Source organism: Microtus pennsylvanicus, chromosome 11, assembly GCF_037038515.1.
Source record: "Microtus pennsylvanicus isolate mMicPen1 chromosome 11, mMicPen1.hap1, whole genome shotgun sequence".
NCBI classification, from domain to species: Eukaryota; Metazoa; Chordata; class Mammalia; order Rodentia; family Cricetidae; genus Microtus; species Microtus pennsylvanicus.
In genome coordinates, this window is record NC_134589.1 from 61,141,728 (window position 1) to 61,166,254 (window position 24,527).

General features: G+C 54.6%; 2 protein-coding genes across 10 annotated transcripts in view; one reads left to right on the forward strand and one right to left on the reverse strand.

Moving 5' to 3' along the window:
* Nucleotides 1–539: 539 nt before the first annotated feature.
* Srebf1 (sterol regulatory element binding transcription factor 1) lies at nt 540–23,274 on the forward strand. Of its 2 annotated transcripts, none has more exons than XM_075992344.1 (19): nt 540–697; nt 14,903–15,322; nt 15,598–15,773; nt 15,852–15,989; nt 16,080–16,301; nt 17,097–17,211; nt 17,757–17,968; nt 18,087–18,276; nt 18,367–18,545; nt 18,732–18,993; nt 19,113–19,279; nt 19,436–19,604; nt 20,039–20,141; nt 20,375–20,484; nt 20,565–20,697; nt 20,920–21,085; nt 21,465–21,665; nt 21,765–21,876; nt 22,106–23,274. In XM_075992344.1, the coding sequence occupies exons 1-19, from the start codon at nt 607–609 to the stop codon at nt 22,333–22,335; spliced, it is 3,396 nt and encodes a 1,131-aa protein (XP_075848459.1). In that variant the 5' UTR covers nt 540–606; the 3' UTR covers nt 22,336–23,274. The 2 variants fall into 2 exon arrangements, with proteins under 2 accessions (XP_075848459.1, XP_075848460.1); XM_075992345.1 differs by lacking the exon at nt 540–697 and adding an exon at nt 11,264–11,360.
* Rai1 (retinoic acid induced 1) overlaps nt 23,172–24,527 on the reverse strand; it is a 99,665-nt gene continuing 98,309 nt past the window's right edge. For all 8 annotated transcript variants that reach the window (XM_075992340.1, XM_075992335.1, XM_075992337.1 and 5 more), the window contains one exon: nt 23,172–24,344. In XM_075992340.1, coding sequence (XP_075848455.1) covers nt 24,330–24,344 — 15 coding nt within the window. In that variant the 3' untranslated portion in view covers nt 23,172–24,329. The remainder of the gene's footprint in view (nt 24,345–24,527) is intronic.

A 24,527-nucleotide genomic window follows, 5' to 3' on the forward strand; every position in this document is an offset into this window, starting at 1 on the left:
GTGGGACTGATCTGGATGAAGACAGAATCACAAGTTCCAGACTCCCTCTCCTGCAGGATCTCCCTGGGACCCCTTCTTCTCCAGAAGCCCACTTCTGGGCTCCTATACTGAGAAGGTGGGCAGATCTCACAGACTCTTCTCGGAGGCACAGCTTCACTAACCCCTCAGCCAGTCCATACACAGATCACTGGACCCTTCTACAGATGAGGAAAACAGAGGTACAGAGTTGAGGTCACAGCGCGGATCTGTAACAGTATTTTGGACCCCGGTTTTTCCCTGCTCCTACCCCCACACCGTTCCCCCTCCCTAGCCCTTCTGTCTAACGATGCCTGGGCTAGGTCGTGGCTTCCATTAGGCCCCTTTGCTTGGTACTGAAGAGGCGAAGGCCTTCCCGAGCAGCTACAGGAGGGAGGCTGCGGGAAACTAGGCTCCAGCAGGAAGTCTGAACCGCCGAGGAGCTGCCTGGAGCCAGCGGGCTCCGGTTGGTGGGCGGGGCATAGCGGAAAGTCCCGCCCAACGGCTTGGGTGGCTCCGCCCTGGACCCTAGTTTCCGAGGAACTTTTCGTGAACGCGGGCCTCCTGCGAAGCCTGGCGGGTGCCGGCGCCATGGACGAGCTGCCTTTCGGCGAGGCGGCTCTGGAACAGGCGCTGGCCGAACCGTGCGAACTGGACGCGGCGCTGCTGACCGACATCGAAGGTGCGTGGCCCGGGGCTCCTGCGCGGCCTGTGTGGGGTCGCACGTCCTGGGAGGTCACTTGGCCGGGAGCTTCTGCGCGTGCGCACTGCACAGTTGGGCGCCTCAGATCTAGGGTTAACTCTCCAGGCTGCGGTGGGCTTGGTTTCTGGACACGCTGAACATCCTCTAAATGTCAGGCTGCGTCCTGTGTACAGTTCACAGGCCGACCTGGGTTTTCTCATTTCTTGGGTGCACGAAAATCCCCAAGGAAGCCCACGAATGGATGTTTACAAGCACCTTGGCGTGCAAGCATCTGGCAACTTTGGATAGAGGTCAGGGAGGTCTCCTTAGGTGCGCTAGAGCTGAGGGGCAGCCCCGGCACCAACAAGGAAAGGTATTTTCTAGGCGGAGGGCAAGGTAAGGCGAGACCTAACTTTGAGAAGTTAGTGGGGGTGAGACAGGGAAAGTTGACAGAGCAGCTGCTCTCTGATATATTTTTTAGATTTGCGATTCTGGGGCAGTAACCCAGGACCGAAAACATATTAACAGGCTTTCTACACTGAGCCACACCCCAGGCCACTTAATGCCTTTAAAACACCGCTTGAACTTACTCAGCTTGGTTCATCTCTAACTTCAACAGCCACCACCCACTGGGGTGGGTGTAAGGGGAGGGGAGAAAAAAACTAACAACAAACCTTGTAGTCCGCATTAGTGGACCATTCAGTGATCTCTGGTGGCTTGTCAGCCGTCTCAAAACACTGCGTCTCTCTCGCCTGTTTGAGGGCTCCACACCCATCTCTACCCCAGACAACCATGAATGTGTGTTATCTATAAACTACAATGGGGCCCTGGGATTGCAGTAGATTGTGCCCTCATTTAGCCCCCTCCCACTCTGTGCTCTGTTGATAGCCACCTAGGCTGTTGTGTGTGCTCCACAACCTTGGATGTGCTGTACCTCGATCCTCATTGAGTTCCAGAGGCAAGCCTCTGGGAAAACCACTCCCAGACCCACATGGGCTGTCAGCGTGTCTAGTAGGCTTGTAGCTGAGGCCAGAGAATGGTGGCTTGGGGGATAGAAGGTTGGGTCACCCAAGAGCAATGAAGGTTAAAAGATATCTGGGCAGGGGCTGGAGAGGTGGCTCAGAGGTTAAGAGCACTGGCTGCTCTTCCAGAGTTGCTGAGTTCAATTCCCAGCAACCACATGACGGCTCACAGCCATCCCTAATGAGATCTGGTGCCCTCTTCAGATGCAGACTATATACATAATAAATAAATCTTAACCATAAAATAAAACTTAAAAAAATAAATAAAGGTGTGCACACCCGGTGCCAAGGTGTTTTAAAAAAAAAAAAAAGATCTCTGGGCAGACCCGAGTTCCAAGCATGGACAATGGGGGGGGGGCAGGAAAAGGAGAGTGTTGTGTTTAGGTTGTTCGAAAGCCCCTCTTCAGCATGGGGGTGGGCCATCATAGCGCGGACAGCAGACACTGAGCACCCGGTGTGTGGCAGGCACTCTGTTGAGGATCTCAGCGAACCCTTCTGACAATTCAACTGGGAAACATCTCTTCATCTCAAAGATGAGAGACTGAAAAACAGGGTAAATGACTTGTCCAAGATCACGCAGCCAGAGCAAAGCAGAGCCAGAACTCAGACTCAGGCTGTTAGCTCTAGAGCCTGGACGCTTGGCTCCCAAGGCTGGATTAAGAGGTTAGCCTTGCAGCTGTCTCCCTCAGCCCAGAGCGACATTGGTCGTGAGACTGGGAAGTGGCAGGGAGAGTCAGCCAAGGCCTGGAGCCCCGCTGCCCATCACCTGCTTGTGGTCTTTATTTCTGAGGGTGATGCCATGCTCAGAGCATCAAGTCCTGCTGCTGGCTGTGACCTCAGAGAAGCTCTCGGTGAGCTGTCTCCTCCTTGTCCCTAGCGGGGAGAGGGGCCTGTGATGGGGGCAACTGGGAGGCTGGTGGCACTGAGCACTGGGGACAGAGGAGGCAAATAGACATAGTTCTGGCTGAGACTGGCTACTTACTCTAGGAACCCTGGGGAGCCACCTCCCCAAATAGCTGGTCTGTCTGTTGGGTATAGCGGAAGTCCAGTGCAGCTTACTGAGAAGCTCTCCTGAGTTCTGGTCCCTTTCCTGTGCTGGTCTTATACTGTATCTGTCTGTGTTCCGGTATTGGGTGACTCTCTCTAGGGAGCAGTGGCCATGCACCTGATAGGGCACTGTGACCACTGAAGAAACTAATTCCATCAAAGCCCAGCGTCATGAACCAGTGAGTTTATTGGTGTCTTAGTGTTTCCATTACTGTGAAGAGACGCCGCTGTGACCACAGCAATTCTTAGGAAGGAAAGAAAGCATTTTATTGGGGCTGGTTACAGTTTCAGAGGTTTAGTCCATTATTGTGGCAGGAATGCATGGCAGCATATAGGCAGACGTGGTACTGGAGAAAGAGCTGAGAGTTCTGCATCTAGATCCGCAGGCAGAAAAGGAGAGACACGGGGCTTGGCTTGAGCTTTTGAAACCCCAAAGCCCACTCCCTACTCCCCCACGCCCTACCCCTGGCAACATACCTCCTCTAACAAGGCCACACCTATTCCAAGGCCACACCTCCTAATCCCTCTCAAGTAGTGCCTGCCATGCCTGATGACCATGCATTCCCATTTGTGAGCCTGTGGGGCCAGCCCTATTCAAACCTCCACAGTTGGTGTGGGTGAGGAGCAATAGGATCCTGCAGAATCCTAAAGCTGTGTCACTGCCAGGTCCCACTCCAGCAGAGTGACGACCTTTAGAAAGTTGTCTGTAGCCACACCCCCGTCCCCACCCTGTCAGGTAAACTTCCACCTCTTGTATACTCTGGTCTCCCAAGATCTCATGCAGGTGGATGGCAAGATGGTGTAGTAGGTAGACTCTCGGGTAAGGGGGCTGGAGAGATGGCTCAGCGGTTAAGAACACTGATTGCTCTTCCACAGGACCTGGGTTCAATTCCCAGAACCAATATAGCAGCTCACAACTGTCTGTAACTTCTGTTCCAGGGGCTCTGACACCCTCATACAGACGTACGTACAGGCAAAACACTGATGTACATAAAATACAAATAAGTAAATAGTTAAAAATGAAAAAGGAATCTCAGGTATGGGTCCTGTAAGCTTCCTCCTCCTACCAGAGAGAGTGTTAACAGCCACATTGCTGGTTTCATAGACCTAGCTGTCACTGCTTTTTGGTTTGGTTTGTTGCACTGACTATGGGACAAGCTTTCTGTAGGCACTCTGCCACCCATACTCCTCCCGTGGGATGTCTTCTGTCTTGGTCCCACCAAGCACAAGCATCTGGGTGGTCACTGACCGGTTCCTGCTGTGGAATTCCCTGTAGGTTGGCAACCCTCCACAAATCCCCAGTGCTCCCAAAATAAAGTACCCTTGTCTCAGCGCGGCATTTAAGACCTTGCCAAGATGCCCCTCCTTCAACAGTGTCTACCCACCCAGAACCCCCCTCTTAGGTACAGCCCAAGGGAGGTGTCTTAGTTAGGGTTATCATTGCTATAACAAACATCATGACCAAAAACAGCTTGGGGGAGGAAAGGGTTCATTTGGCTTACACTTCTACATTGTCGTCCATCACTGAAGGAAGTCAGGGCAGGAGCTCAAATAGGGCAGGAACCTGGAGGCAGGAGCTGATGCAGAGGCCATGAAGGGGTGCTGCTTACTGGCTTGCTCCCTATAACTTGCTCAGCCTGCTTTATTATAGAACCCAGCACAACCAGGGGTGGCCCCACCCACAATGGGCTGGACCCTCCCTCATCAATTACTAATTAAGAAAATACAAACAAGCAAACAGAACAAAAGCACTCAAGAGGCAGGTGAATCTCTTTGTTTGAGGTCAGCCTGTTCTACGCGGTGAGTTCCAGGACAGCTAGGGCTACACAGAAAAACCCTCTTTCAAAAAACAAAACAAACAAACAAACAACAAAAAAACAGAAAAGAAAAAGGAAAGAAAGAGAAAAATGCCCTACTTGCTTATCTACAGTCCAATTTTATGGAGGCATTTTCTCAATTGAGGCTCCCTCTTCTCAGATGAACTCTAGCTTGTGTCAAGTTGACATAAAAAACCAGCCCAGACAGAAGAGTGCCCCTTCTTGCTGAACTACAGTGTTGGGAGTTCCCTGGGGGAGGTGGCAGTGCAGTGTCTCTGAAGGCCCATTAGGGAACCAGAGGAGGGTGCTGGGAGTGGGTCCCTGGAGAAGGGTGGCTGGACTTTACCTCTTGCGCTGTGTCACTGAGCTGGACACAGCTTCCCACAGTGACCCGACTCACTTCCTGGTTGGGGTCACTACCAGGTGGAGCCTAGGACCTAGACCACCTGACTGTGACTGTGGCCTAGGTTAGGTACTTTACTGGCTGGACAATGGCTGTCTCTCGTTGGCTACGTGCTTGAGGCGATGCCTTTTAAATTTTAATTTTAGTTGGCTAATTTATTTTTCAGGGCTGCACCCCAGCCTGAGTCCACTTGGACCTTGGAGACTTGATTGGAGCCACACAGCAAGTGGAGGTGGGGCCTCCCTCCCGGTTAGAGAGGGGGACCTCAGGTCCATCCCCAGGTGTCCCTGCCATCTGGAGTTTTGGGGGGTTGAAGCAGGGCTGGAGGTCTATCCAAGATCATTTTTCCCAAGCAGCAGCCGCTCTGCCTCCACCCAAGCCATTTCCCAGGAAGCCTGGCATCAGGCTGCCCAAACCAGGTTCCAGCAAACAAGCTCTGTACAGCTGGAAGGCTGGAACCCAAGGGTTTTCCCATCTAGCCCTCCTGAGAGACCTTGGACAAGTGGCCTGACCTCTGACATTTTGGTTCTTCTCATTGTATAGATATAAGACTAGAACCTGGTTCTGTGAGCCCAGCTGAGCTTGTCAGAAGCTGGTAGGGATTCTGACGATGCCACAGGGCTATTCTCACACTGTTTAGAACATGGACCCCGCACTTGAACCTGTTGTATTTGGCTCAGCAAATGTTAGCTGTGACTATCAAGGAGCCTGCACAGGAAATTTCCAGAACATTCCAGGCTGTGGTTCCCAGTTCCAAGTGTGGACTGTGTAATGGTTCTGTCTTTTTGCATGAGAGACAGGCCAGAAAGGGGCTCCCACCCTGCTTGGAAGAGCAAGCCCCATCCTTGGAATCTCCTAAGGTTAGAAGAACCTCGGCCACAGCAGTGTCCTGGCCTCTCTCTCTGTGTGCATCAGGGCGGCTTACTCCCAGCCCACTGCCCATCCTTTTGTGATGTAAGTCCCATACCCTTAGAGACACCCTAAAGAGATGGTGGAAGAGCCTGCTGAGGTTGCCCCACCTGAGGGAGAGCAGGGCCAGAGCCTGCAGTTTGGTCTCCTTCACAGATGCAGCTTCCTGTACTGAGGCGAGGAAGTCTGGGGAGCAGAGGCACTGGTTCCTGGAAGCTCCCAGGGTACGGTTCTGGCCCTGTTAAGCAGCTGCAAGTGCACAGAAGTGGAGAAACCCATGCTGGCAATGCTGTCAGAGTCACCCTCACCTGCCCGTGCTGCGGTGGCATGCCGCTCCTGTGCGCTCCCGTGCGTGCAGGCTAACAGCCCTGAAGAGAGGATTATGTGGACTTAGGTGAAGAAAGGCACGGCTTTGCTAGTCAGCCTGGGAACAGCCGCCACTGCATTGGGCTGGGCCCCCAGCTCTCGCTAACTGCTAGCTAGTATCTTATTAATTTGCTGTGCCCCTAGTCACATCAGGGCCACATATCAGACCCACAGCTCCAGGGTAACCCTTGGTGATCCGGACATATAGTATCCTAAGGGACAGTGGAAACTGCCTGCATGGTGGCACATATATGTTATCCTAGCACTCAGGAAGCAGAGGCAGGCAGATCTCTGTGAGTTTGAGGCCAGCCTGCTCTATAGAGCTAGTTTCAGGACAGCCAGGGCTACACAGAGAAACCGTTTCTTCAAAACAAAACAAAACAGATTTCAAGGTCATCCTTGTGGTTTGGGTCCTGCCTGGCTATTTGAGACAGGAGCCTGCTGAGGTTGTCCTCACCTAGGGCAGTGGGAGAGCCTGCATTCAGTCTCCTCTGCAGAGGGAAAGTGTGCTGAGAGTTGGTGTGTGGAGTGAGAGTCGGGGTTAATACCAGAGCAGGTTCTGAGGAGACAATAGGCGTTTCCCACGTGGACACATTGAGAGTAAGAAGGACGTTGTTGGCAGGGTCAGCCTGGGTTAAAGCAGGATGCTATTGATGGTGGAACCCTGGTGGTTTGAAGGTTTGAAGTCTCATAACTGCTCAAGCTATGCCCAGTGAGACAGATCACTTCCTGTTGCCTGTCTATCCAGATGTAGGGCTCTCAGCTCCAGCACGATTCTGCCTGCACCCTGCACACTCCCAGCCGCCGCGCTCTCTGCCGTGGTGATAATGGACTAAACCTCTGAAACTAAGCCACCCCATCAGTTAAATGCTTTTGTTATAAGCGTTGCCATGGTCATGGTGTCTCTTCACAGCAATAAAAATGCTAAGACGGACGGACCAGGAAACAGGCAAGGAGAGTGAGCGGCATTCTGAAAGCTAAAGACTGGTGGGGGTGGGGGGGCGTGGCTGGAGTGTGGTGCCAGTCTTCATGGGCTCCACCACAGGTCCCACTGTGTCCAGGTCTTTTTCGTATGTATCTGTGTATGGGTGTTTGTGTGTGTAGGTACACAGATGTGTATGAAGATGTATAGAGGTCAGAGGTCAATGTTTAATGTCTTCGCTTCTCCACATGATTTAAAAAACATATTTTAAACATTTTTTAGATTCATTTGGCTACATATGCATCATATGCATGTATGTGCACTGTGTGCAAGAGAAGAAGGCGCCAGACCCCTGGAGCTGGAGTTATGGGTGGTTGGAGCCACCATGTGCTTGCTGGGAACTGAACCCAGGTCCTCCGCAAGAACAAGTGCTCTCCACCGCTGAGCCATCTCTCCAGCCCTTCCACATCATTTTTAAAGGCAACATTTTCTACTAAACCTGCAGCTCACAGATTAACCAGGCAGACTGTTTCACCAGCAAGATCCTCCTTTTTTTATCTCTTCAGCCCTGGGATTATAGTATTAGCTGGCACACCCGGTTCTCTCTCTGTCTCCCTGCTTCTCCCCATACTTGCCTTTTGGTGTGGATGCTGGGATTTGAACTCAGGTCCTCATGCTTACACAGGCACTTTTCTGAGCCATCTCCCCAGCCCCTCTGTATACTGCTTGCTGAGTAAGGTGGGAGTTCCATATGAGTGCAGGCCCCCGCTGAGACCTACCTGGTGCAGGCAACTCCTGTGTCGCCCCTCTGTGTATGCAATGGTGCTAAAGGCTGGTTGGCCCAGGGTTTGCCTCACACCGTAACTGGCTAGTGACGGAGTAGGCTTGTGGGTCAGCAGAATTGAGTCAGAGACTTGGACCTCACTGGGGAGAGGTCCTGAGCTCAAGGGTAGCTGTTTCACCCCCTCTATGTGCCCGGTCCCCTTCCAGGAAGAGCCACGTTCTCTTACTCCCTGGAGCAGGGCCTTTGCTTGCACAAAGGGCAATCTATGCCCCTGTGCCCTGGAACCCCTATGACAGCCAAGGACCAGAGTGCCTGCCAGGGAGTTCTGAGGAATAAGGGCCTTTGGGAGCAACAGGGCAGGCTGCATGCCTGGAGGAACAATGGGCCACAGCCCCATCCTCTAGCCCGCAAGCTCCACCAGGCAGGGGTGCTGTCCCATGTCCTCCCCAGCAGGCCATGCCACTTCTCATTTCAAGCAGTCTTTCGTGGCATGGGATAGTCTGCAAATCCTATAGGTGCATGTATTTAGTTCAGCCAGACCAACCTACATTGAAATCCCAACCTACCCCAGCCCTACCAGCAGCCACTGGTTTCTGTTTCTGCCCTCACAGCTGGCTTGCAGTATCTTGGGGTCTTTGAGTTTGCCTTTGCTCTGGTCGGAGAACTTCCTAGTGGCCCTGTGTGTTCAGCCTGCTCTCAAGTGTCATCTCCTCAGGCATCCTTGAGCATCTGTCTTCCCTGGGCCAGCCTTTTTGTCATGGTATTCTCACCTCCCCCATCCCCCCATGCACATGTGTGCAACTGGTTTCTTTCGGTGGAATGGAAGTGCTGAACCCAAGTGCCAGGCTAGTGGCGGACACACACAGACACCTAGAATGGGCCTCAGATACTGCTGGGGAGGGGCAGCTGGGACTTCAGGTTTCCTGTTGGAGTCAGATAGGGTCAGGGCCTGAGAGGGGAGGAGGGGAGATGAGGCCTGGAAAGGTGCAGGAGGGGGAGAAGCTGAATCCAACGAGGCTTGAGTCTGGCGCTCTTGTCCATTTGCTTCAGAACGTGCACGGGAACTGGAAGCCTGTGTGTGTTCATGGGAAGCCAGTGTTAGCATCTCTTGATGGCCCAGTCAGTGTTAGCATCCCTTGATGGCCCTCAGTCTGGTCGCCAAGGTACCCTTTCCAGACCCACTTTACCTAGTGAGTCCTAGTCCTTTCTAGGGTAAAGCACGGAACACATATTTCAGGTGTGCAAACCGATGCCTCTGCCTCGGCTTTATGTGGCCCTGTTAGTTCCTTTTAAAATGTTAAAAACCTGTCAGGTGCTTAGGGTTGCCTTCAGTACTGCAGGTGATCAGGCAGCTCGCTGTCCGGTTTCCCAGTTCTAGCCGTTCCAGTGGCTGTGAGGGGAACTACCTTTGCTGAGACCTTTTTGAGTGGGTAGGTGCTTTATAAGAATCGCCTCCCCTGGAGAGGGGCAGGAGGAGGACTGGAGGCTGTGTGAGTGGAGGCTGGTTTGCCTCTGATGCACAGCAAGTAGGGAGAAAAGGAGAGAAGGCCTCGGAACATGACTGCAGAGCCTTAGCAAGGCTTGTTCTCAAGGAGGGTGCTCAGCTGGCTCTGAGTTTCCATTTCCCCCAGCATCCTTGGTCACCAGCATCTACAGAACTGGGCTAGCAGACTGGACTCAAGAACCGAGTGAGGTAGAGGTCAGGCCAGTGCGGGGCTAGGGGTTGGATAGGCATGCCGTCAGGTGCCAGGCCTGCCCCTGGTCCACTGCTCAGCTAAAGCTTCTGCACCCACACGCTGGCCCTTCTGCTTGGGTCACACCTGTCCCTCCTCCTGAAGTGCCGGCACTCTTGGGGACAGCAAGCCATATCTTTTCCTTCCTTCCTTCAGTGTCCAGGTGGTGCCAGAGCCCGGGGTCGGGGAGGCTTGACACCACCTGTACTGAGTGTCTGCTAGGTGAGGCTCCGCTTGCAAGTCTTTCTGTATTCAGGACTCGGAAATCAGAAGGAAAGGACTGTACTAGAGTCAGCATTGGGGGCCTCATGCCTGGACTTCAGCCCAAAGTGTGCTTAGGTGTTGGGACTCTTCCCATTCTTAAGTTGACAGAGGTCAGAGCCTTTGCCAGGAGCTGTGCAAGCACTCACAGACTGGGCAGAACGGTGCCGTGAAAGACTTGCGTTTTCTCGGGAACCTTCTATGAGGATGTAGAAGGATCTAGAAAGAGGGTCAGGTGAATGGAGGAACACGTGGCTGCTTTCTAGATAAGACTCCTGAAAAGAAAGATGGACCACAGGGACACCAGCCCTTAGCTAACACCCATGAGTAGACTTGGTGGTTTGCCCCCTCGGGCTGCGTGAGAACCTGGTCTGCCAACTAGGGTATCAGAGCACGCTGGGCATTAGGCTGCTGGCCAGCGTTGGTGTGGTGGTGGCGGTGGCAGTGTGTGTTGTGTGTGTGTGTTTGCACATGGATAAGAGCTTTTACCTTTGTCAGCAAGGGACAGGGACAGATTTGGCACCCCTTCATTATCCCCTGCCTTTCCCTTCTGTCCCAGAGACTGGGTCCCTTCTTGGCCTTTTCAGAGAAAAGGAGAGTCAGGCATCACTTGTTGACTGCTGTGAGACCTTCAGGGATGACACTGACTTAGCCTGTGGACATCAGAGCTGAGGGCAGGACTTGCTGGATGGGTGATCTGCTGTAGCATTTCTCTTGCTTACTCCTGAAAGGCAGTTTCATGAGTGATCTAGGTCTGGGACCATCAGCTCCCTCCCTGAAATGAGTGTCCTTATCCTGGGGTTGCCCTGCTAGTTGAAAGTCCCTGGACCACTAGCGGCCACCACCTAAAGGCAGTCCTTGACCTTCTTCAGACTGTAGCGACGTCGTCCCTTGCTGCTGCCATTTGATGAGGGGCCAGGAGTAGGTAAACTGAGGCCAAAGTGGTCCAGGCTCGTTCTGGATGTGTGTGAGCCAGCGGTGTGAACACAGGAGCTTCCGGGATCAGAGCCAGCCTCTGCCCGGATCCCGGACCCAAGCACTTCTCAGAGGTGGTGCCTGGGCCGCAGGGTCTGGAACGTCAGTGACCGCAAGTAACCCCGGCGCGCGCTGGCGCAGAGGCGGTTAAAGGCGGACGCCCGCTAGTAACCTCGGCCCCATTCAAAGCGCCGGGTGAAACCCGAGCCGCCGCCGTCGGGGATGGGCGGGGCACTAATGGGGCGCGGCGCGGCTGCTGATTGGCCATGTGCACTCACCCGAGGGGCGGGGCACCGAGGCGCTTGGCGGGCTTTAAAGCCTGGCGGGGCCTGACAGGTGAAGTCAGTGCAGACGCAGCGGGGCAGCGCCTGCACGCCCTAGGGGCGGGGCGCGGACAACGGAGCCATGGATTGCACTTTTGAAGGTACTTTGGGGAGGACCCTGCACTCTTCCTTTGCCAGGGTCTCTGCAGCGGATCGCAGTACCGTGTTCTAACAGGAGACAGTCCTCCACCACCTTGGGTCGGGAGTTGGCAGTCCAGCCTTAGTTTAGCTGCCCTGCTTAGGGACAGACAACAGCACTTTGCAACTTGGACAGCTTTCTCCACATCCTCTGCTTGCCCTCTGGGCAGGGTCCGGAGGAAGAAACCCTGGAGTCTGATCTGTTTGGTAGTCCTAATTGGGCATTTTGGACCCTCCAGGCTGAAGGTGGGCCAAACAAGCTGTCAGGTCTTTTTTGGCCCGAGTTTCCCCATTTAGCAAATGGTAAGTGGGCTGAGAGGTGGGAAGTTCCTATGATTAAAAGTACTGTTTATGACCTGCATAAATCTAGAGAATCCACGAGGATCCAGAAGGCTGAGCCTGCCACCGTTTTGCTCTGTCCACACCACGGGAAGTTCCCCTGCAGTGACGTGCTTCTTGCCTGAGCAGCGTCATTAGGCAGTGTTGATTCCTGCTCTGTTGGGCAAAGCCTTAAGCAGGGCTGCCAGAGGGCTTAATCCTTTCTTTTTTGCAGAGGAGGAAACTGAGGCCCAGTGAAAGGAGGCAATTGGCCCAGAATCCAGCTCAAGAGAGAGCACTGTGGGCCCCTAGTGTTGTGTTCATGAATGATATAGAGCCCTTTGACCCAAAAAGTGGCCTCTATGAGTGGGTGAGAGGGCCCCAGGCTGAGCCAGCCAGGGTGCTAGTTGCCAGCTGGGGAAGAGGGCCTGTGGCTGGGGTGAAGCCAGGGAGTGTGGCTCAGTCCTTTTTAGGAGGAAGGAGCCAGGGTAGAGAGCACTTTGCTTTTACAGAGAGGAAACCAAAGCCTGAATGGCCAGACCTGGGTCCTGAGGCAACTTGGCTGCAAGGAGGGCTTGGGTTTGTGTCCAGAACACACAGACACACTGATTGGCTCCTTGACCAGTGGCTGGTTCTTCTCCAAGCCTCAGTGTGCTCTGCTGAAGAATGGGTTAGTGGTGGCAGCTTTGTCCCTGGCTTTTTGGTGGAACAGGAAAGGTGCTGGAACAAAAGTTGGGCGTTTTGAAGTCTACTGTGTATTCCCTGCATGCCTGTGGCCTTTTGCCTCTAGAGCAGGTGAGTGCAGCTGATGAAACAGTGGTCTGAGCGGGAGTAGTGGCTGTGCTGGCAGCGTGGTGGTCAGGTAGGTTTGGACTCAGCAATAACTAGGCTGGCTCAATGCCTTCATTTGTAGAATAGGGCATCTGTCTCTCATAAGTGGGTTCAGTCTGGCTCATCAATATGGTGGCCTCAGATTGGGCCTGCTACTTGGCCCAGACCCAATCTGCTGGCATAGACGTAATCACCCCACTGTCTGTCCAACACGGATAAGGACCCTTCCCGGACATGACCCTCCTCCATAGCTGCCTAGTCTGCTGTTCCTGTTTGGGAATATCAGGGCACTCCCAGAGGAGTGGGAACTTATATCCTGTCTCTCTGCACCTCTTTCCCCCATAACTGAGGGCTTGGGTGACATCACTAGATTCTCAGTAGTCTGAGCTTTTGTCAAGTTCTATGTGCAGGGGACCCTGCTAAGCACCCTTAAAGGAAGAGCCCAGCAGTGGGCAGTGGAGGTGGGGCTCCTTTGCTCTATGTCCCCTCTGCCCTACTGACTGGGATGCCCTGTTCCTCTGCTGAGAACTGGACCTCCTGAGTGTGTGAGGATATCCTTGTCTTATAGATTGAGAAATCAATGGTCAATTGGGGCAGAACAGGGCTATCTCGGTCTTAGATGGGGCATGTGTTCTTTTAACAAGCCAGCCAGTCAATATGGGAGCAGAAAGGGCAGGAGAGGCTTCTCGAAGGACTTACCATCTTCTGGTGAGCATTTGGAGTCTGCCGTGCAGTGCAGACAGACGTGCGTGCACAAGCACGAATGGAGACCCTGAGAAGCAGATGTCCCATGAAGGTGGGGTTAAAGGTTACCACTGTCCTCGGCAAGAGATGGTACAGGCAGGGCTTGGCTCATTTGGTAAAGCACTTGCCTTGCCAGCATCAGGACTTGAATTTGACCCCCAAACTCCAAGTATGGTGGTGCTTGCTTGTAGTGGATTACGTTCCTGAGTTTTTCCAGGTTGCCCTCAGGCTCCATTTACGTGTGTGTGTGTGTGGGTCCACATACATATGAACATATACACACATATTCACATAAAAAAAGCATAAAATAATAACAACAACAACAAAAAACTAGGCCAGGCCGGGCATAGTTCAGTGGTGGAGTATGTGTTTATCGTGTGATTCACTGCTCCACAGTGGCACACACACAAGACACCAACCCAGGGAAATAAAAGGAAGGCCACCAAGACAGGACATTTCAACATTCCCAGGAAAGTTCTTGGTTCTCAGGTTCCCTTTCTCCTCAGGTAAGGTTTCGCAATTCTGCCTCAGCTGGAGGCTAGCGTTTTTTTTCGTCTTTTTAAAATTTTTTTAATGATTTATTTAACTTTATTTTATGTGCATTGGTGTGAAGGTGTCAGATCCCCTGGAACTGCATTTTCAGACAGTTGTGAGCTGCCATGTGGGTGCTGGGAATTGAACCCTGGTCCTCTGGAAGAGCAATCAGTGCTCTTAACAGCTGAGCCATATCTCCAGCCCCCTTTTTTCCTCTTTTTGAGACAGGTCTTACTATGTAGCCCTAGCTGGCCTGGAACTCACCCTGTAGACCAGGCTGGCCTCAAACTCACAGAGATCCTCCTGCCTCTGCCTCCCTAGTGCTGGAGTTAAAATTGTACACCACCACCACCACCTAGCTGGACTTGGTTTTTAAGCACAGCCTCTCTGGTAGTTGGGACCATAGTGTTGTTATGCCTGGCATAGGCAAGGTTTTGTTCTTTGATTCCAGGTCCTAGGGAGACCCGCACTAGGAAGAAGGCTTTGCTTGGTGTGGGCACTTGATACTGAATGAGCGAGTGAGGAGTAAGTGAGTGAGCGAGAGAGTGGGTGAGCGAGTAAGGGAGTGAGTGAGTGAGCGAGAGAGTGGGTGGGTGAGTGAGTGAGCGAGCGAGAGAGTGGGTGGGTGAGTGAGTGAGCGAGCGAGCGAGGGAGCGAGCGAGGGAGTGGGCAAGAGCAAGCGAGGGAGTGGGCAAGAGCAAGCGAGGGAGTGGGCAAGAGAATGACCGAGTAAACAAATGTGGTCCCGCTGTGGCTGTGGCTCTGGAGGTTACCAGATGTCAGGTGGTGTTGGGATGTGGCAAGAACTTTGAAGAAGGCAGTCTCAGCCAGCTACAGCACGGGCACAGGCTAGAGATGAGTACGTCAGAACTCCAGTGGTACCAACCAGCCCTGTCTGCTGTGCTCAGCACAATCCACTACACACGCTGTATCAGGAATGACTCCACACATCGCAGTGTCTTGAGAAAAGGTTGTGTCAGGAGCATTGCAGGTTCTGCTCAGGAGCTAGCCTCTATACCTTGCTCAGGAGCTAGCCTGCACACCCTGCTGTCACTCATGGCTTCTTCTTCTTCCCTAGACATGCTTCAGCTCATCAACAACCAAGACACTGACTTCCCTGGCCTGTTTGACGCCCCATATGCAGGGGGCGGGGCAGGAGACACAGAGCCCACCAGCCCCCGTGCCAGCTCTCCTGAAAGCTTGTCTTCTGCTTCTCTGGGCTCCTCTCTGGAAGCCTTCCTGGGGGAACCCAAGGTGACACCTGCATCTTTGTCCTCTCTGCCGTCTGCGACCACTGACTTGAAGATATACCCGTCTGTGCCCCCCTTCTCCCCTGGGCCTGGAATCAAAGAAGAGCCAGTGCCACTCACCATCTTGCAGCCCCCAGCGGCACAGCCATCACCAGGGACCCTCCTGCCGCCGAGCTTCCCTCCACCAGCCCTGCAGCTCAGCCCTGCTCCTGTGCTGGGCTACTCTAGCCTTCCTTCAGGCTTCTCAGGTAAGGACTGATGTGATGATGGGAGGAGATGGAGAAAGAGCAGTGGCTGTGTTCTCAGTGGAGGAATCTTGGCTTCAGCAGTCAGGTGTTCATCCTGTGGTCCTGGGCCCCATGTGGTTCTCCCCCGTTGCCCAGCTGGAAGGCAGTATATTGACAGGGCCTGTCTTGCTAGGAAATCATAGGGGTAGTTACACGAAGCCCATAGACATACTGGCCAGATGGGGTAAAAGCAGGCAAGGCAGCCTGTGCCACAGCCTTTGCCTTTGTCTCTGCAGGAACCCTTCCTGGAAATACCCAACAGCCACCATCTAGTCTGTCACTGGCCTCTGCACCAGGAGTCTCTCCCGTCTCCTTACACACCCAGGTCCAGAGCTCAGCCTCCCAGCAGCCGCTGCCAGCCTCCACAGCCCCCAGAACAACCACTGTGACCTCACAGATCCAGCAGGTCCCAGTAAGTGGGTCTGGCCAGGTAGGGGAGTGGGGGAGGCCCGGCTTGGATGTCACTCATGGCCAGGCCCCTCCCACCCAGGTTGTGCTGCAGCCGCACTTCATCAAGGCAGATTCACTGCTGCTGACAGCTGTCAAAGCAGATGCAGGACCCACGATGAAGACAGCTGGCATCAGCACCCTGGCCGCTGGCACAGCTGTGCAGGCAGGCCCTTTGCAGGTAGATGGCCAAGGCAAGAGGGAGACCCAGAGGGGGCTACACATGTATATGTCCACCTGGTGACCCGGCAACATGCATCTGACCCTACAGACCCTGGTGAGTGGTGGGACCATCCTGGCCACGGTACCACTGGTTGTGGACACAGACAAACTGCCCATCCACCGACTGGCAGCCGGCAGCAAGGCCCTGGGCTCAACTCAGAGCCGTGGTGAGAAGCGCACAGCCCACAATGCCATTGAGAAGCGCTACCGTTCCTCTATCAATGACAAGATTGTGGAGCTGAAGGACCTGGTGGTGGGCACGGAGGCAAAGGTATGACCAGAGGCCTGTAAGACGCAGGCCAGGGTGAGCAGGAAAGAGGAGGGCATGTCAGCAGGAAGTAGGCGTAGGCCAGACCTGCTCACACAGTCTTATGCGTCGACTTGTCTGGGTCTGGGCATTTTCCTGGTTAGATTTTATCAAGGGCATCCTGAATAAAGAAAGGGCTGTTCAGAGCTAGAGAGAGATGGCTCAGGAGTTAAGAGCACTGACTGCTCTTCCAGAGGACTCGGGTTCAATTCCCAACATCCACGTGGTTGTTTACAACTGTCTGTAACTATGGTTCCAGGGGATCTGACACCTTCACACAAATGCACATAAAATAAAATTAAATTAATGTTAAAAAAAGGGAGGGACTGTTGTGGGCATTGATGGTGTCATGGTGATGAAGTACAAAAATTCTGTCCTGGAGGAACCGATACCCTAGCGGGAGTGGTGGAGACTGAATAGGATAAAGAAGGGGTCCGTGTGCCAACGGCTCCCATGTGCAGGGAAGCAGATGGGAATCAGGTGTGCAGGACGGTCTTGCCGTGAAGGGCTGCAGGAAGTCAGCTGAGCGGGGGACAGGACAGTGACAGTGCTGGCGGCACTGCTCTGTGGGTTCCACATGGCAGCTCCTCTGCCCTCAGGAGTAGGCACTGTTAGGAGACACCAGCACAGGAACGTTCTAGGCAGAAGGAGAAGTGCTGAGGTCCTGGGCAGCCGTGATGCCAAGCAGCTCTGCCCACTTCTGCACCTGTAGCCAAGTCTGCCTGGCTGGCTGAGCCCTCCCCCTCCCTCTCCTTGCAGCTGAATAAATCTGCCGTCTTGCGCAAGGCCATCGACTACATCCGCTTCTTACAGCAGAGCAACCAGAAGCTCAAGCAGGAGAACCTGACCCTGCGAAGTGCTGCCCACAGAAGCCGTGAGTCCCAGCCTCCCTCCCTCCTCAGGTTCTTTTCTGTGGCTCTCATAGGACACCATGACCGAGCCAATGTATAGAAGAGTTTATTGAGCTTACAGTTTCAGAGGGCAAAGCCCTGACCACCATGACAGGGAGCGGCAGCAGGCAGGCAGGCATGGCGCTGAGCAGTAGCTGAGAGCTCACAGGCTGCAACAACCACTTGGTAGAAGGAGATTTGGTTGGGAATAGTGTGGAGTTTTGAAACTGAAAAGTCCACCCCCAGTGACACACCTCTTCCAACAAAGGGTGCCTCCTAACTCCCCAAACACTTCCAGGAATGGGGGTCCAAGCTTTCATCATGATTCTGTGGGGGCCATTTCATTAAAGCCACCACACTGGTTCTGTCTTCCTATCCTTGCCCAGTCTTGCTCATGCCCCTCCTTTAACTCCTGGCCGGTCTGGTCATCAGCTGTACCCTACAGTGGCCTGGCCCCTGTTCTGACCATAACGGAACTGTCCACGTTTTGAGGCTTCGGCGTCCCCAGCCCTGTTCCTTCTGCCTGCAGAATCACTGAAGGACCTGGTGTCGGCTTGTGGCAGTGGAGGAAACACAGATGTGGCCATGGAGGGTGTGAAATCAGAAGTGGAGACGTTGACCCCTCCACCCTCAGATGCCGGCTCGCCCTCCCAGAGTAGCCCCTTGTCCTTTGGCAGCAGAGGTAGCAGCAGTGGTGGCAGCGACTCGGAGCCTGACAGCCCAGCCTTCGATGACAGCCAGGTTGGACTCGGTGGCATGGGTTTCTTCCCTCTCCCAGACACCCTGCAGTCTTTCCCGCTTTGAGCCCTTGTCCTTAGAGTTAGCTGGGCTTTGCCCTCACCTCCCTGCCTCCTGCCAGGTGAAAGCCCAGCAGCTGCACAGCCATGGTATGCTGGACCGCTCCCGCCTGGCCCTGTGTGCGCTGGTCTTCCTGTGTCTGACCTGCAACCCCTTGGCCTCGCTGTTTGGCTGGGGCATCCCCAGTCCCTCTGCTGCTGCTGGTGCGCATCACAGTTCTGGGCGCAGCATGCTGGAGGCCGAGAGCAGAGGTCAGTCAGGCCAGCCTCATTGTTGGGACAGACCTTTGGGACTTTGGGCGTCCTAGGAGCTAGACCCTCAGACGTTCCCTTTGTCTATAGATGGCTCTAACTGGACCCAGTGGTTTCTGCCACCCCTAGTCTGGCTGGCCAATGGACTACTGGTGTTGGCCTGCTTGGCTCTTGTCTTTGTCTATGGGGAACCTGTGACCCGGCCCCACAGTGGCCCAGCTGTTCACTTTTGGAGACATCGCAAACAAGCTGACCTGGACTTGGCCCGGGTAAGAGATTGGCCCTGGAGGGGAATAGGATAGGCCCCCAGGCCCCCTAAGTGCCCCACCTACTCCCTTTATTTTGTCCTTACTTTGTTCTGCCCCACCCTCACCTTCAGAACTCCCTTGACTCCAGGGGCCCAGATAGGGAGATGCCCTGTTGCTACTTTTTTACTGAGACAACCCTTTCTCCAGGGAGACTTTGCCCAGGCTGCTCAGCAGCTGTGGCTGGCCCTGCAGGCCTTGGGACGGCCTCTGCCCACCTCAAACCTGGACCTGGCCTGCAGCCTACTTTGGAACCTCATCCGCCACCTGCTGCAGCGTCTCTGGGTGGGCCGCTGGCTGGCAGGCCAGGCTGGGGGCCTGTGGAGAGACTGTGGGCTGAGGATGGATGCTCGTGCCAGTGCCCGAGATGCAGCACTTGTCTACCATAAGCTGCATCAGCTGCATGCCATGGGTATGCTGGGTGGGAGCTGAGCTGGGGTCCTGCCCATGCAATCACTTGTCCTCATGCCATAGGTATGCTGGGTCCTACCCACCCCATCACCTCCTGTCCTTACTCTTGCCTGTTTGCAGGGAAATACACAGGAGGGCACCTTGCTGCTTCTAACCTGGCACTGAGTGCCCTGAACTTGGCCGAATGTGCAGGAGATGCTGTATCCATGGCAACACTGGCAGAGATCTATGTGGCTGCTGCCCTGAGGGTCAAGACCAGTCTCCCAAGAGCTTTGCACTTTTTGACAGTAAGTAGGCTTGGGGGACAGGGCTGAGGGCTTGTCTTAGCCTCTCACCTGTCCCTTCCAGGGCAAGGGACTGACCCAGATGTATCAGTGGTTAGCAGGTGGGGGGCTGGGTTTGAGCTTGGAGCCAGTGTCACAGTCCTGTTCCTTTCCCCACAGCGTTTCTTCCTGAGTAGTGCTCGCCAGGCCTGCCTGGCACAGAGTGGTTCAGTGCCTCTTGCCATGCAGTGGCTCTGCCACCCTGTAGGCCACCGTTTCTTCGTGGATGGGGACTGGGCTGTGCATGGTGCCCCACAGGAGAGCCTGTACAGCGTGGCTGGGAACCCAGGTGCTCTCTCATTCCATTCTTACGCCTGCTCCTGCCTCACCCGGCATTGTCCCCTCATCTCTGAATGCGGCTGGAGCTGTGGGAAGGCTTGCTGGGCTTCAGAAGCAGGAAGCATCATGGGGCTGTGGGCAGTGGGTGGACTTGAGAGGTGACTCTCAGGAAGAGTGCTGAGGAGGGTCAGGGCCAGTGGGTATGTGATTCAGTAGACCTCCTTTCCAGTGTGGGACCCTGGCACAGCCGGCCCACTTTCCTTCCAAGGGCAGAGGCTGGGTACCCAGGCTTCGGAGGGCAAGGACTAAGTACTTACCTGTCGATGTCTACATGTCGTTTAGGACTTGGAACTAGGAAGTGCTCTGGGTTGGGGCCCCCGCCGATGTGGGAAGGGAACTATGGAGAGGATATCTAACCTCTGCTCCATTGGCCCCCACCCACAGTCGATCCCCTGGCTCAGGTGACCCGGCTATTCTGCGAACATCTCCTGGAGCGAGCACTGAGCTGTGTCGCACAGCCCAGCCCAGGAGCAGCTGATGGAGACAGGTGAGCTTTCTGTACTACTCTCAAGCAAGACCTCCAGCAGGGAGTTTGGGCAAGCCTCGTCCAGGCTGTTAGGTAGCCTGACTGTGTGTGTCCTCAGAGCCTCTCTAGCTCTTTCTTTGCTCTGTGAGCCGTGACAGGGTCAGACTATGCTCTAATGGGCAGTTAGGGGAAGCCAGTGTCATTCAGAACCCTGAACTGCTGCTATCTGTCCTGACGGCTCTCTCCTGCCTCAGGGAGTTTTCAGACGCACTTGGATACCTGCAGTTGCTGAACAGCTGTTCTGATGCTGTCGGGGCTCCTGCCTGCAGCTTTTCTGTCAGCTCCAGCATGGCTTCTACCACTGGTGAGTTCCAGCCCCATCCTGATTCCTGCCAGGCCCAATGCAGTGTGGCTGAGGGTCAGGCACCTTTCCCTCTTGTGTAGGCACAGACCCAGTGGCCAAATGGTGGGCCTCCCTGACAGCAGTGGTGATCCACTGGCTGCGGCGGGATGAAGAGGCAGCTGAGCGCCTGTACCCACTAGTGGAGCACATGCCGCAAGTGCTGCAGGAGACTGAGTGAGTGCCCTGCCAGGTCCTCCTCACCCAGTTTTGGGCTCTCAGTACTTTGCTTAAATATATATATATATATATATATATATATATATATATATATATATATATATATATGGGGCGGACAGTGTACTCTCTGCCCCAGAGACTAGAACCAGGGTGGAAGGGCTCAGAGAGGGGCTGTAGCCTGGGTTAACCTACCATGTGTTTCTGCTCTGGCCCCAATAGGAGACCCCTGCCCAGGGCAGCTCTGTACTCCTTCAAGGCTGCCCGGGCACTGCTGGACCACAGAAAGGTGGAATCGGGCCCAGCCAGCCTGGCCATCTGTGAGAAGGCCAGTGGGTACTTACGGGACAGCTTAGCCACTACACCATCTGGCAGCTCCATTGACAAGGTGAGGGGTAGGATGGATACCTGGCTGGGCCAGGGTCACAGCTGTCCATTCCTAGTCTTTCCTGGAGTTAATACAAAATGGTGCTGAAAGGGCTTACCTTAGTGTTTGAAGAAGGCTAAAGTCCTGGGGAGAATGGGCTCACCATTCACCCACCACCAGGAGGGAGGTGTGGTGAGCAGACTGGCAGGGCTTCTCTTGGGGGCCGTTGTTGGGAAGTCCAAGGGCTTGCAGGCATGTGGCGGAGAGAAGGTAGACCCATGGTGAATTGCTGTTGCCTTGTACATGTGAGGCCGGGGCAGGGCCGCAGCAGCAGAGCCCAGGCAGCCCCTGGTGCTGTGGGCCGGAGCTGCCAGTGACGTGTCCTTGCCTGCCACCCCAGGCCATGCAGCTGCTCCTGTGTGATCTGCTGCTTGTGGCCCGCACCAGCCTGTGGCAGCGTCAGCAATCACCAGCCTCAGCCCAGGTGGCTCACAGTGCCAGCAACGGGCCCCAGGCTTCTGCGCTGGAGCTGCGCGGTTTCCAACAGGACCTGAGCAGCCTGAGGCGCTTGGCACAGAGCTTCCGGCCTGCTATGAGGAGGGTAAGTCCCATTGTTTCACCTCCCACTGGGAGGCATGAGGCAGGAAGCCGGGGGAGAAGTGGGCACTAAGTCTGAAACTGGCTGTTATCCACTCCCCAGGTGTTTCTGCACGAGGCCACAGCTCGGCTGATGGCAGGGGCAAGTCCTGCACGGACACACCAGCTCCTGGACCGCAGTCTGCGGAGGCGGGCGGGCTCCAGTGGCAAAGGAGGTGAGGAGGTGGCTGTGCTTACACTTGCAGGGGAGGGGGTGCTGCCTTAGCCTGGTATGAGGAATACTGGGGGCTGCATTATGGAACTCAGCGGGGGTGACAGTTTGTGAGATAGTCATAGGAAGCTGAGCCTGTGTGCCCAGCATGGGTCAGATACCTTGTCCTTTGCATGGGGCCTGGCCTTAGCCAGACCTAAGCCTTGCTCCCCTGACATGACCCATCTGTGCAGGTGCTGCAGCTGAGCTGGAGCCTCGACCCACATGGCGGGAGCACACAGAGGCCTTGCTGCTGGCCTCCTGCTATCTGCCACCTGCCTTCCTGTCGGCCCCCGGACAGCGTGTGAGCATGCTGGCTGAGGCCGCACGCACTGTAGAGAAGCTTGGTGACCACCGGCTGCTGCTCGACTGCCAGCAGATGCTCCTGCGCCTGGGCGGCGGGACCACTGTCACTTCCAGCTAGACCTTGGATGGTTTCCCCAGTCTTAGAGACCCTTAAAGACATTTGTCACTGGCTGTGGTCATTGAGAGAGGGTGAGCCTGACAAGCAATCAGGATCATGCCGACCTCTAGTGGCAGATCTAGAAACTACAGAGGCTGTACTGGCCCAGTGCCACCCTCTTGCTCTGTAGGCACGTTAGTGGCTTTTTCCTGTCCTATGGAAAGAAACCTTTACCCTAGCAGAGGGCCACTCTGTCCAAGGCTCTCCCCTCCTGGCAGACTTGTACATAGCATAGATCTGACTGAGCCGGCCCCCTGTGCAGGCTCATGGACTACTTGACTTTTGCAAACTTTATTTTCCTAGGTCGAGAGATTTTGTACAGAAAATTAAAAGTGAAATTATTTATAACCTCATTTTTGTTTATCTGGGTAGACAGATGTTGGCAGCATCTGACTGCCATCCTTCCTGGATTGTCTTCTGGGAAGCTCTAAGGGTGTGTTTTCTGGCTTCTGCCCTGGGGTGGTCTGATGCTGACCTAGCTGTCCCACTGATCTCACGGCTACACTTTAGCTCAATCAACCTTGAGAGGCCTTGATGGTCTCAGTTGTCTCTTTGTCCCAGCCCCTCACCAGGTCCCAGGGTGATGAGGGCAGCCAGTATCTGAAGGCCAGGCTACCGTCTCCCTGTATGTCTGGAGCGTCACACACAATTCCCTGGTCAGCTCTGTACACCTGGCAAAGTCTGAGACCACACAGGTCTACCAACGAGCACAATCTGGGATCCCTGTTTATGTCCCCCGGCCCTTTCCCTCCACTCCCAACCCTAGGGAATCTGGTCGGCATCCACAGGCCTCAAACTTCCAAAACAATCGTGGTATCTTTATTGACTTTTTTTTTTTCTGAATGCAATGACTGGTTTTTTTTTTTTACTCTTAAGGAAAATAAACATCTTTTAGAAACAGCTCGATACACACAATCTTCAGTGTGAAGCAATATACTAATAAGAACACTAGTTGTCTTAACATTTACAGTCTTCATATATATTATATATATGTATATGTATACATATATATACACTATATAACGAGGCCAGATATAATACACACGTTTACCATTTTACAGTCATATGTACAGGAAGTTGCAGGGAAGGGGGGGCTGCATCAGGCCTATTGAAGCGTGGACAGAGCTGAGAACACAAACGGACAGGTGGGGACTGGCCGTGGTGGTGGCAGCGGTGATGGTGGTTGCACAAGGAAGGGGCATCACTGTAGCCCCTACTCCGGCCAAGGCCAGGTTAGGGCTCTGTGCTGTGGAGCACACGACGCACAGCAGCGACACACAGAAGCGAGCATGTTCCCAACATATATACATTCTATATAACATATATATAGAGGGGTACACAGGTTTGTACACGAAGTCTAGCACTGTCCCTGCCCATGAGCCGAGCGAGCGGCAGTTCCTGGAACCCAAGGCGGTGCTTAGGGACGGCTGCACATCTGCCTAGAGGCTAGCCAGGCCCAGTTCCTCAGGCTTCCAGACTGGGCTCCAGCAGTGGGGTGGAAGACTGGAAAGGGGACAAACAGAAGCCATAGGGCACCGCCCCAGGCCAGCTCATATCAGGGACCGCATGGCCTGAGCCCAGGTCTGTCACGACTCTGGGCAAAGCCTTGGGTGCCAGGGTCGCATTCCCCCATTGGCTGGACCTCTACAGAAAGCCTTGGGTCCTGCCCCACGTCGTCCACCGAGCCAGCAGCACCCTAGGCCTCTTCCCAGGGGCACAGCTTGCATGCCACGCCATTTCAGAACTTGCAGGGGACTTGCACCCTGCCCGAAGCCGCGTGCCCCGGGTCTGGCTGCCCGGTGGCCTGCCCTCGCCAAGTCTGGCCTGGAACAGGATTTCTTCGCAACCCGGGCCTCACGCCTGCGCCCGAAGCAGCCGGAACCAAGACCCGGGGTGGGATCAAGGACCGGCTGTGGGCGCAGCTCCTCTTCCTCGGAGGCTCGGCCACGTGGGGATTACAACGGCAGCCTCTGTGGGAGGGACAGCATATTATGGCCCGGGCCAACCGCTGCAGCCCACCCCAGCCCTTCCAAGCGAGGCCCAGCAGTGAGCTGTGGGGAAGTTCCTTAGGGCCCTACTGCCCCCTTTGAACCCTCTGGTGAGGCAGAGAGAAAATGGGTTGGGGAGAGAGTGCGTTTCCCTGGGGAGCCTGT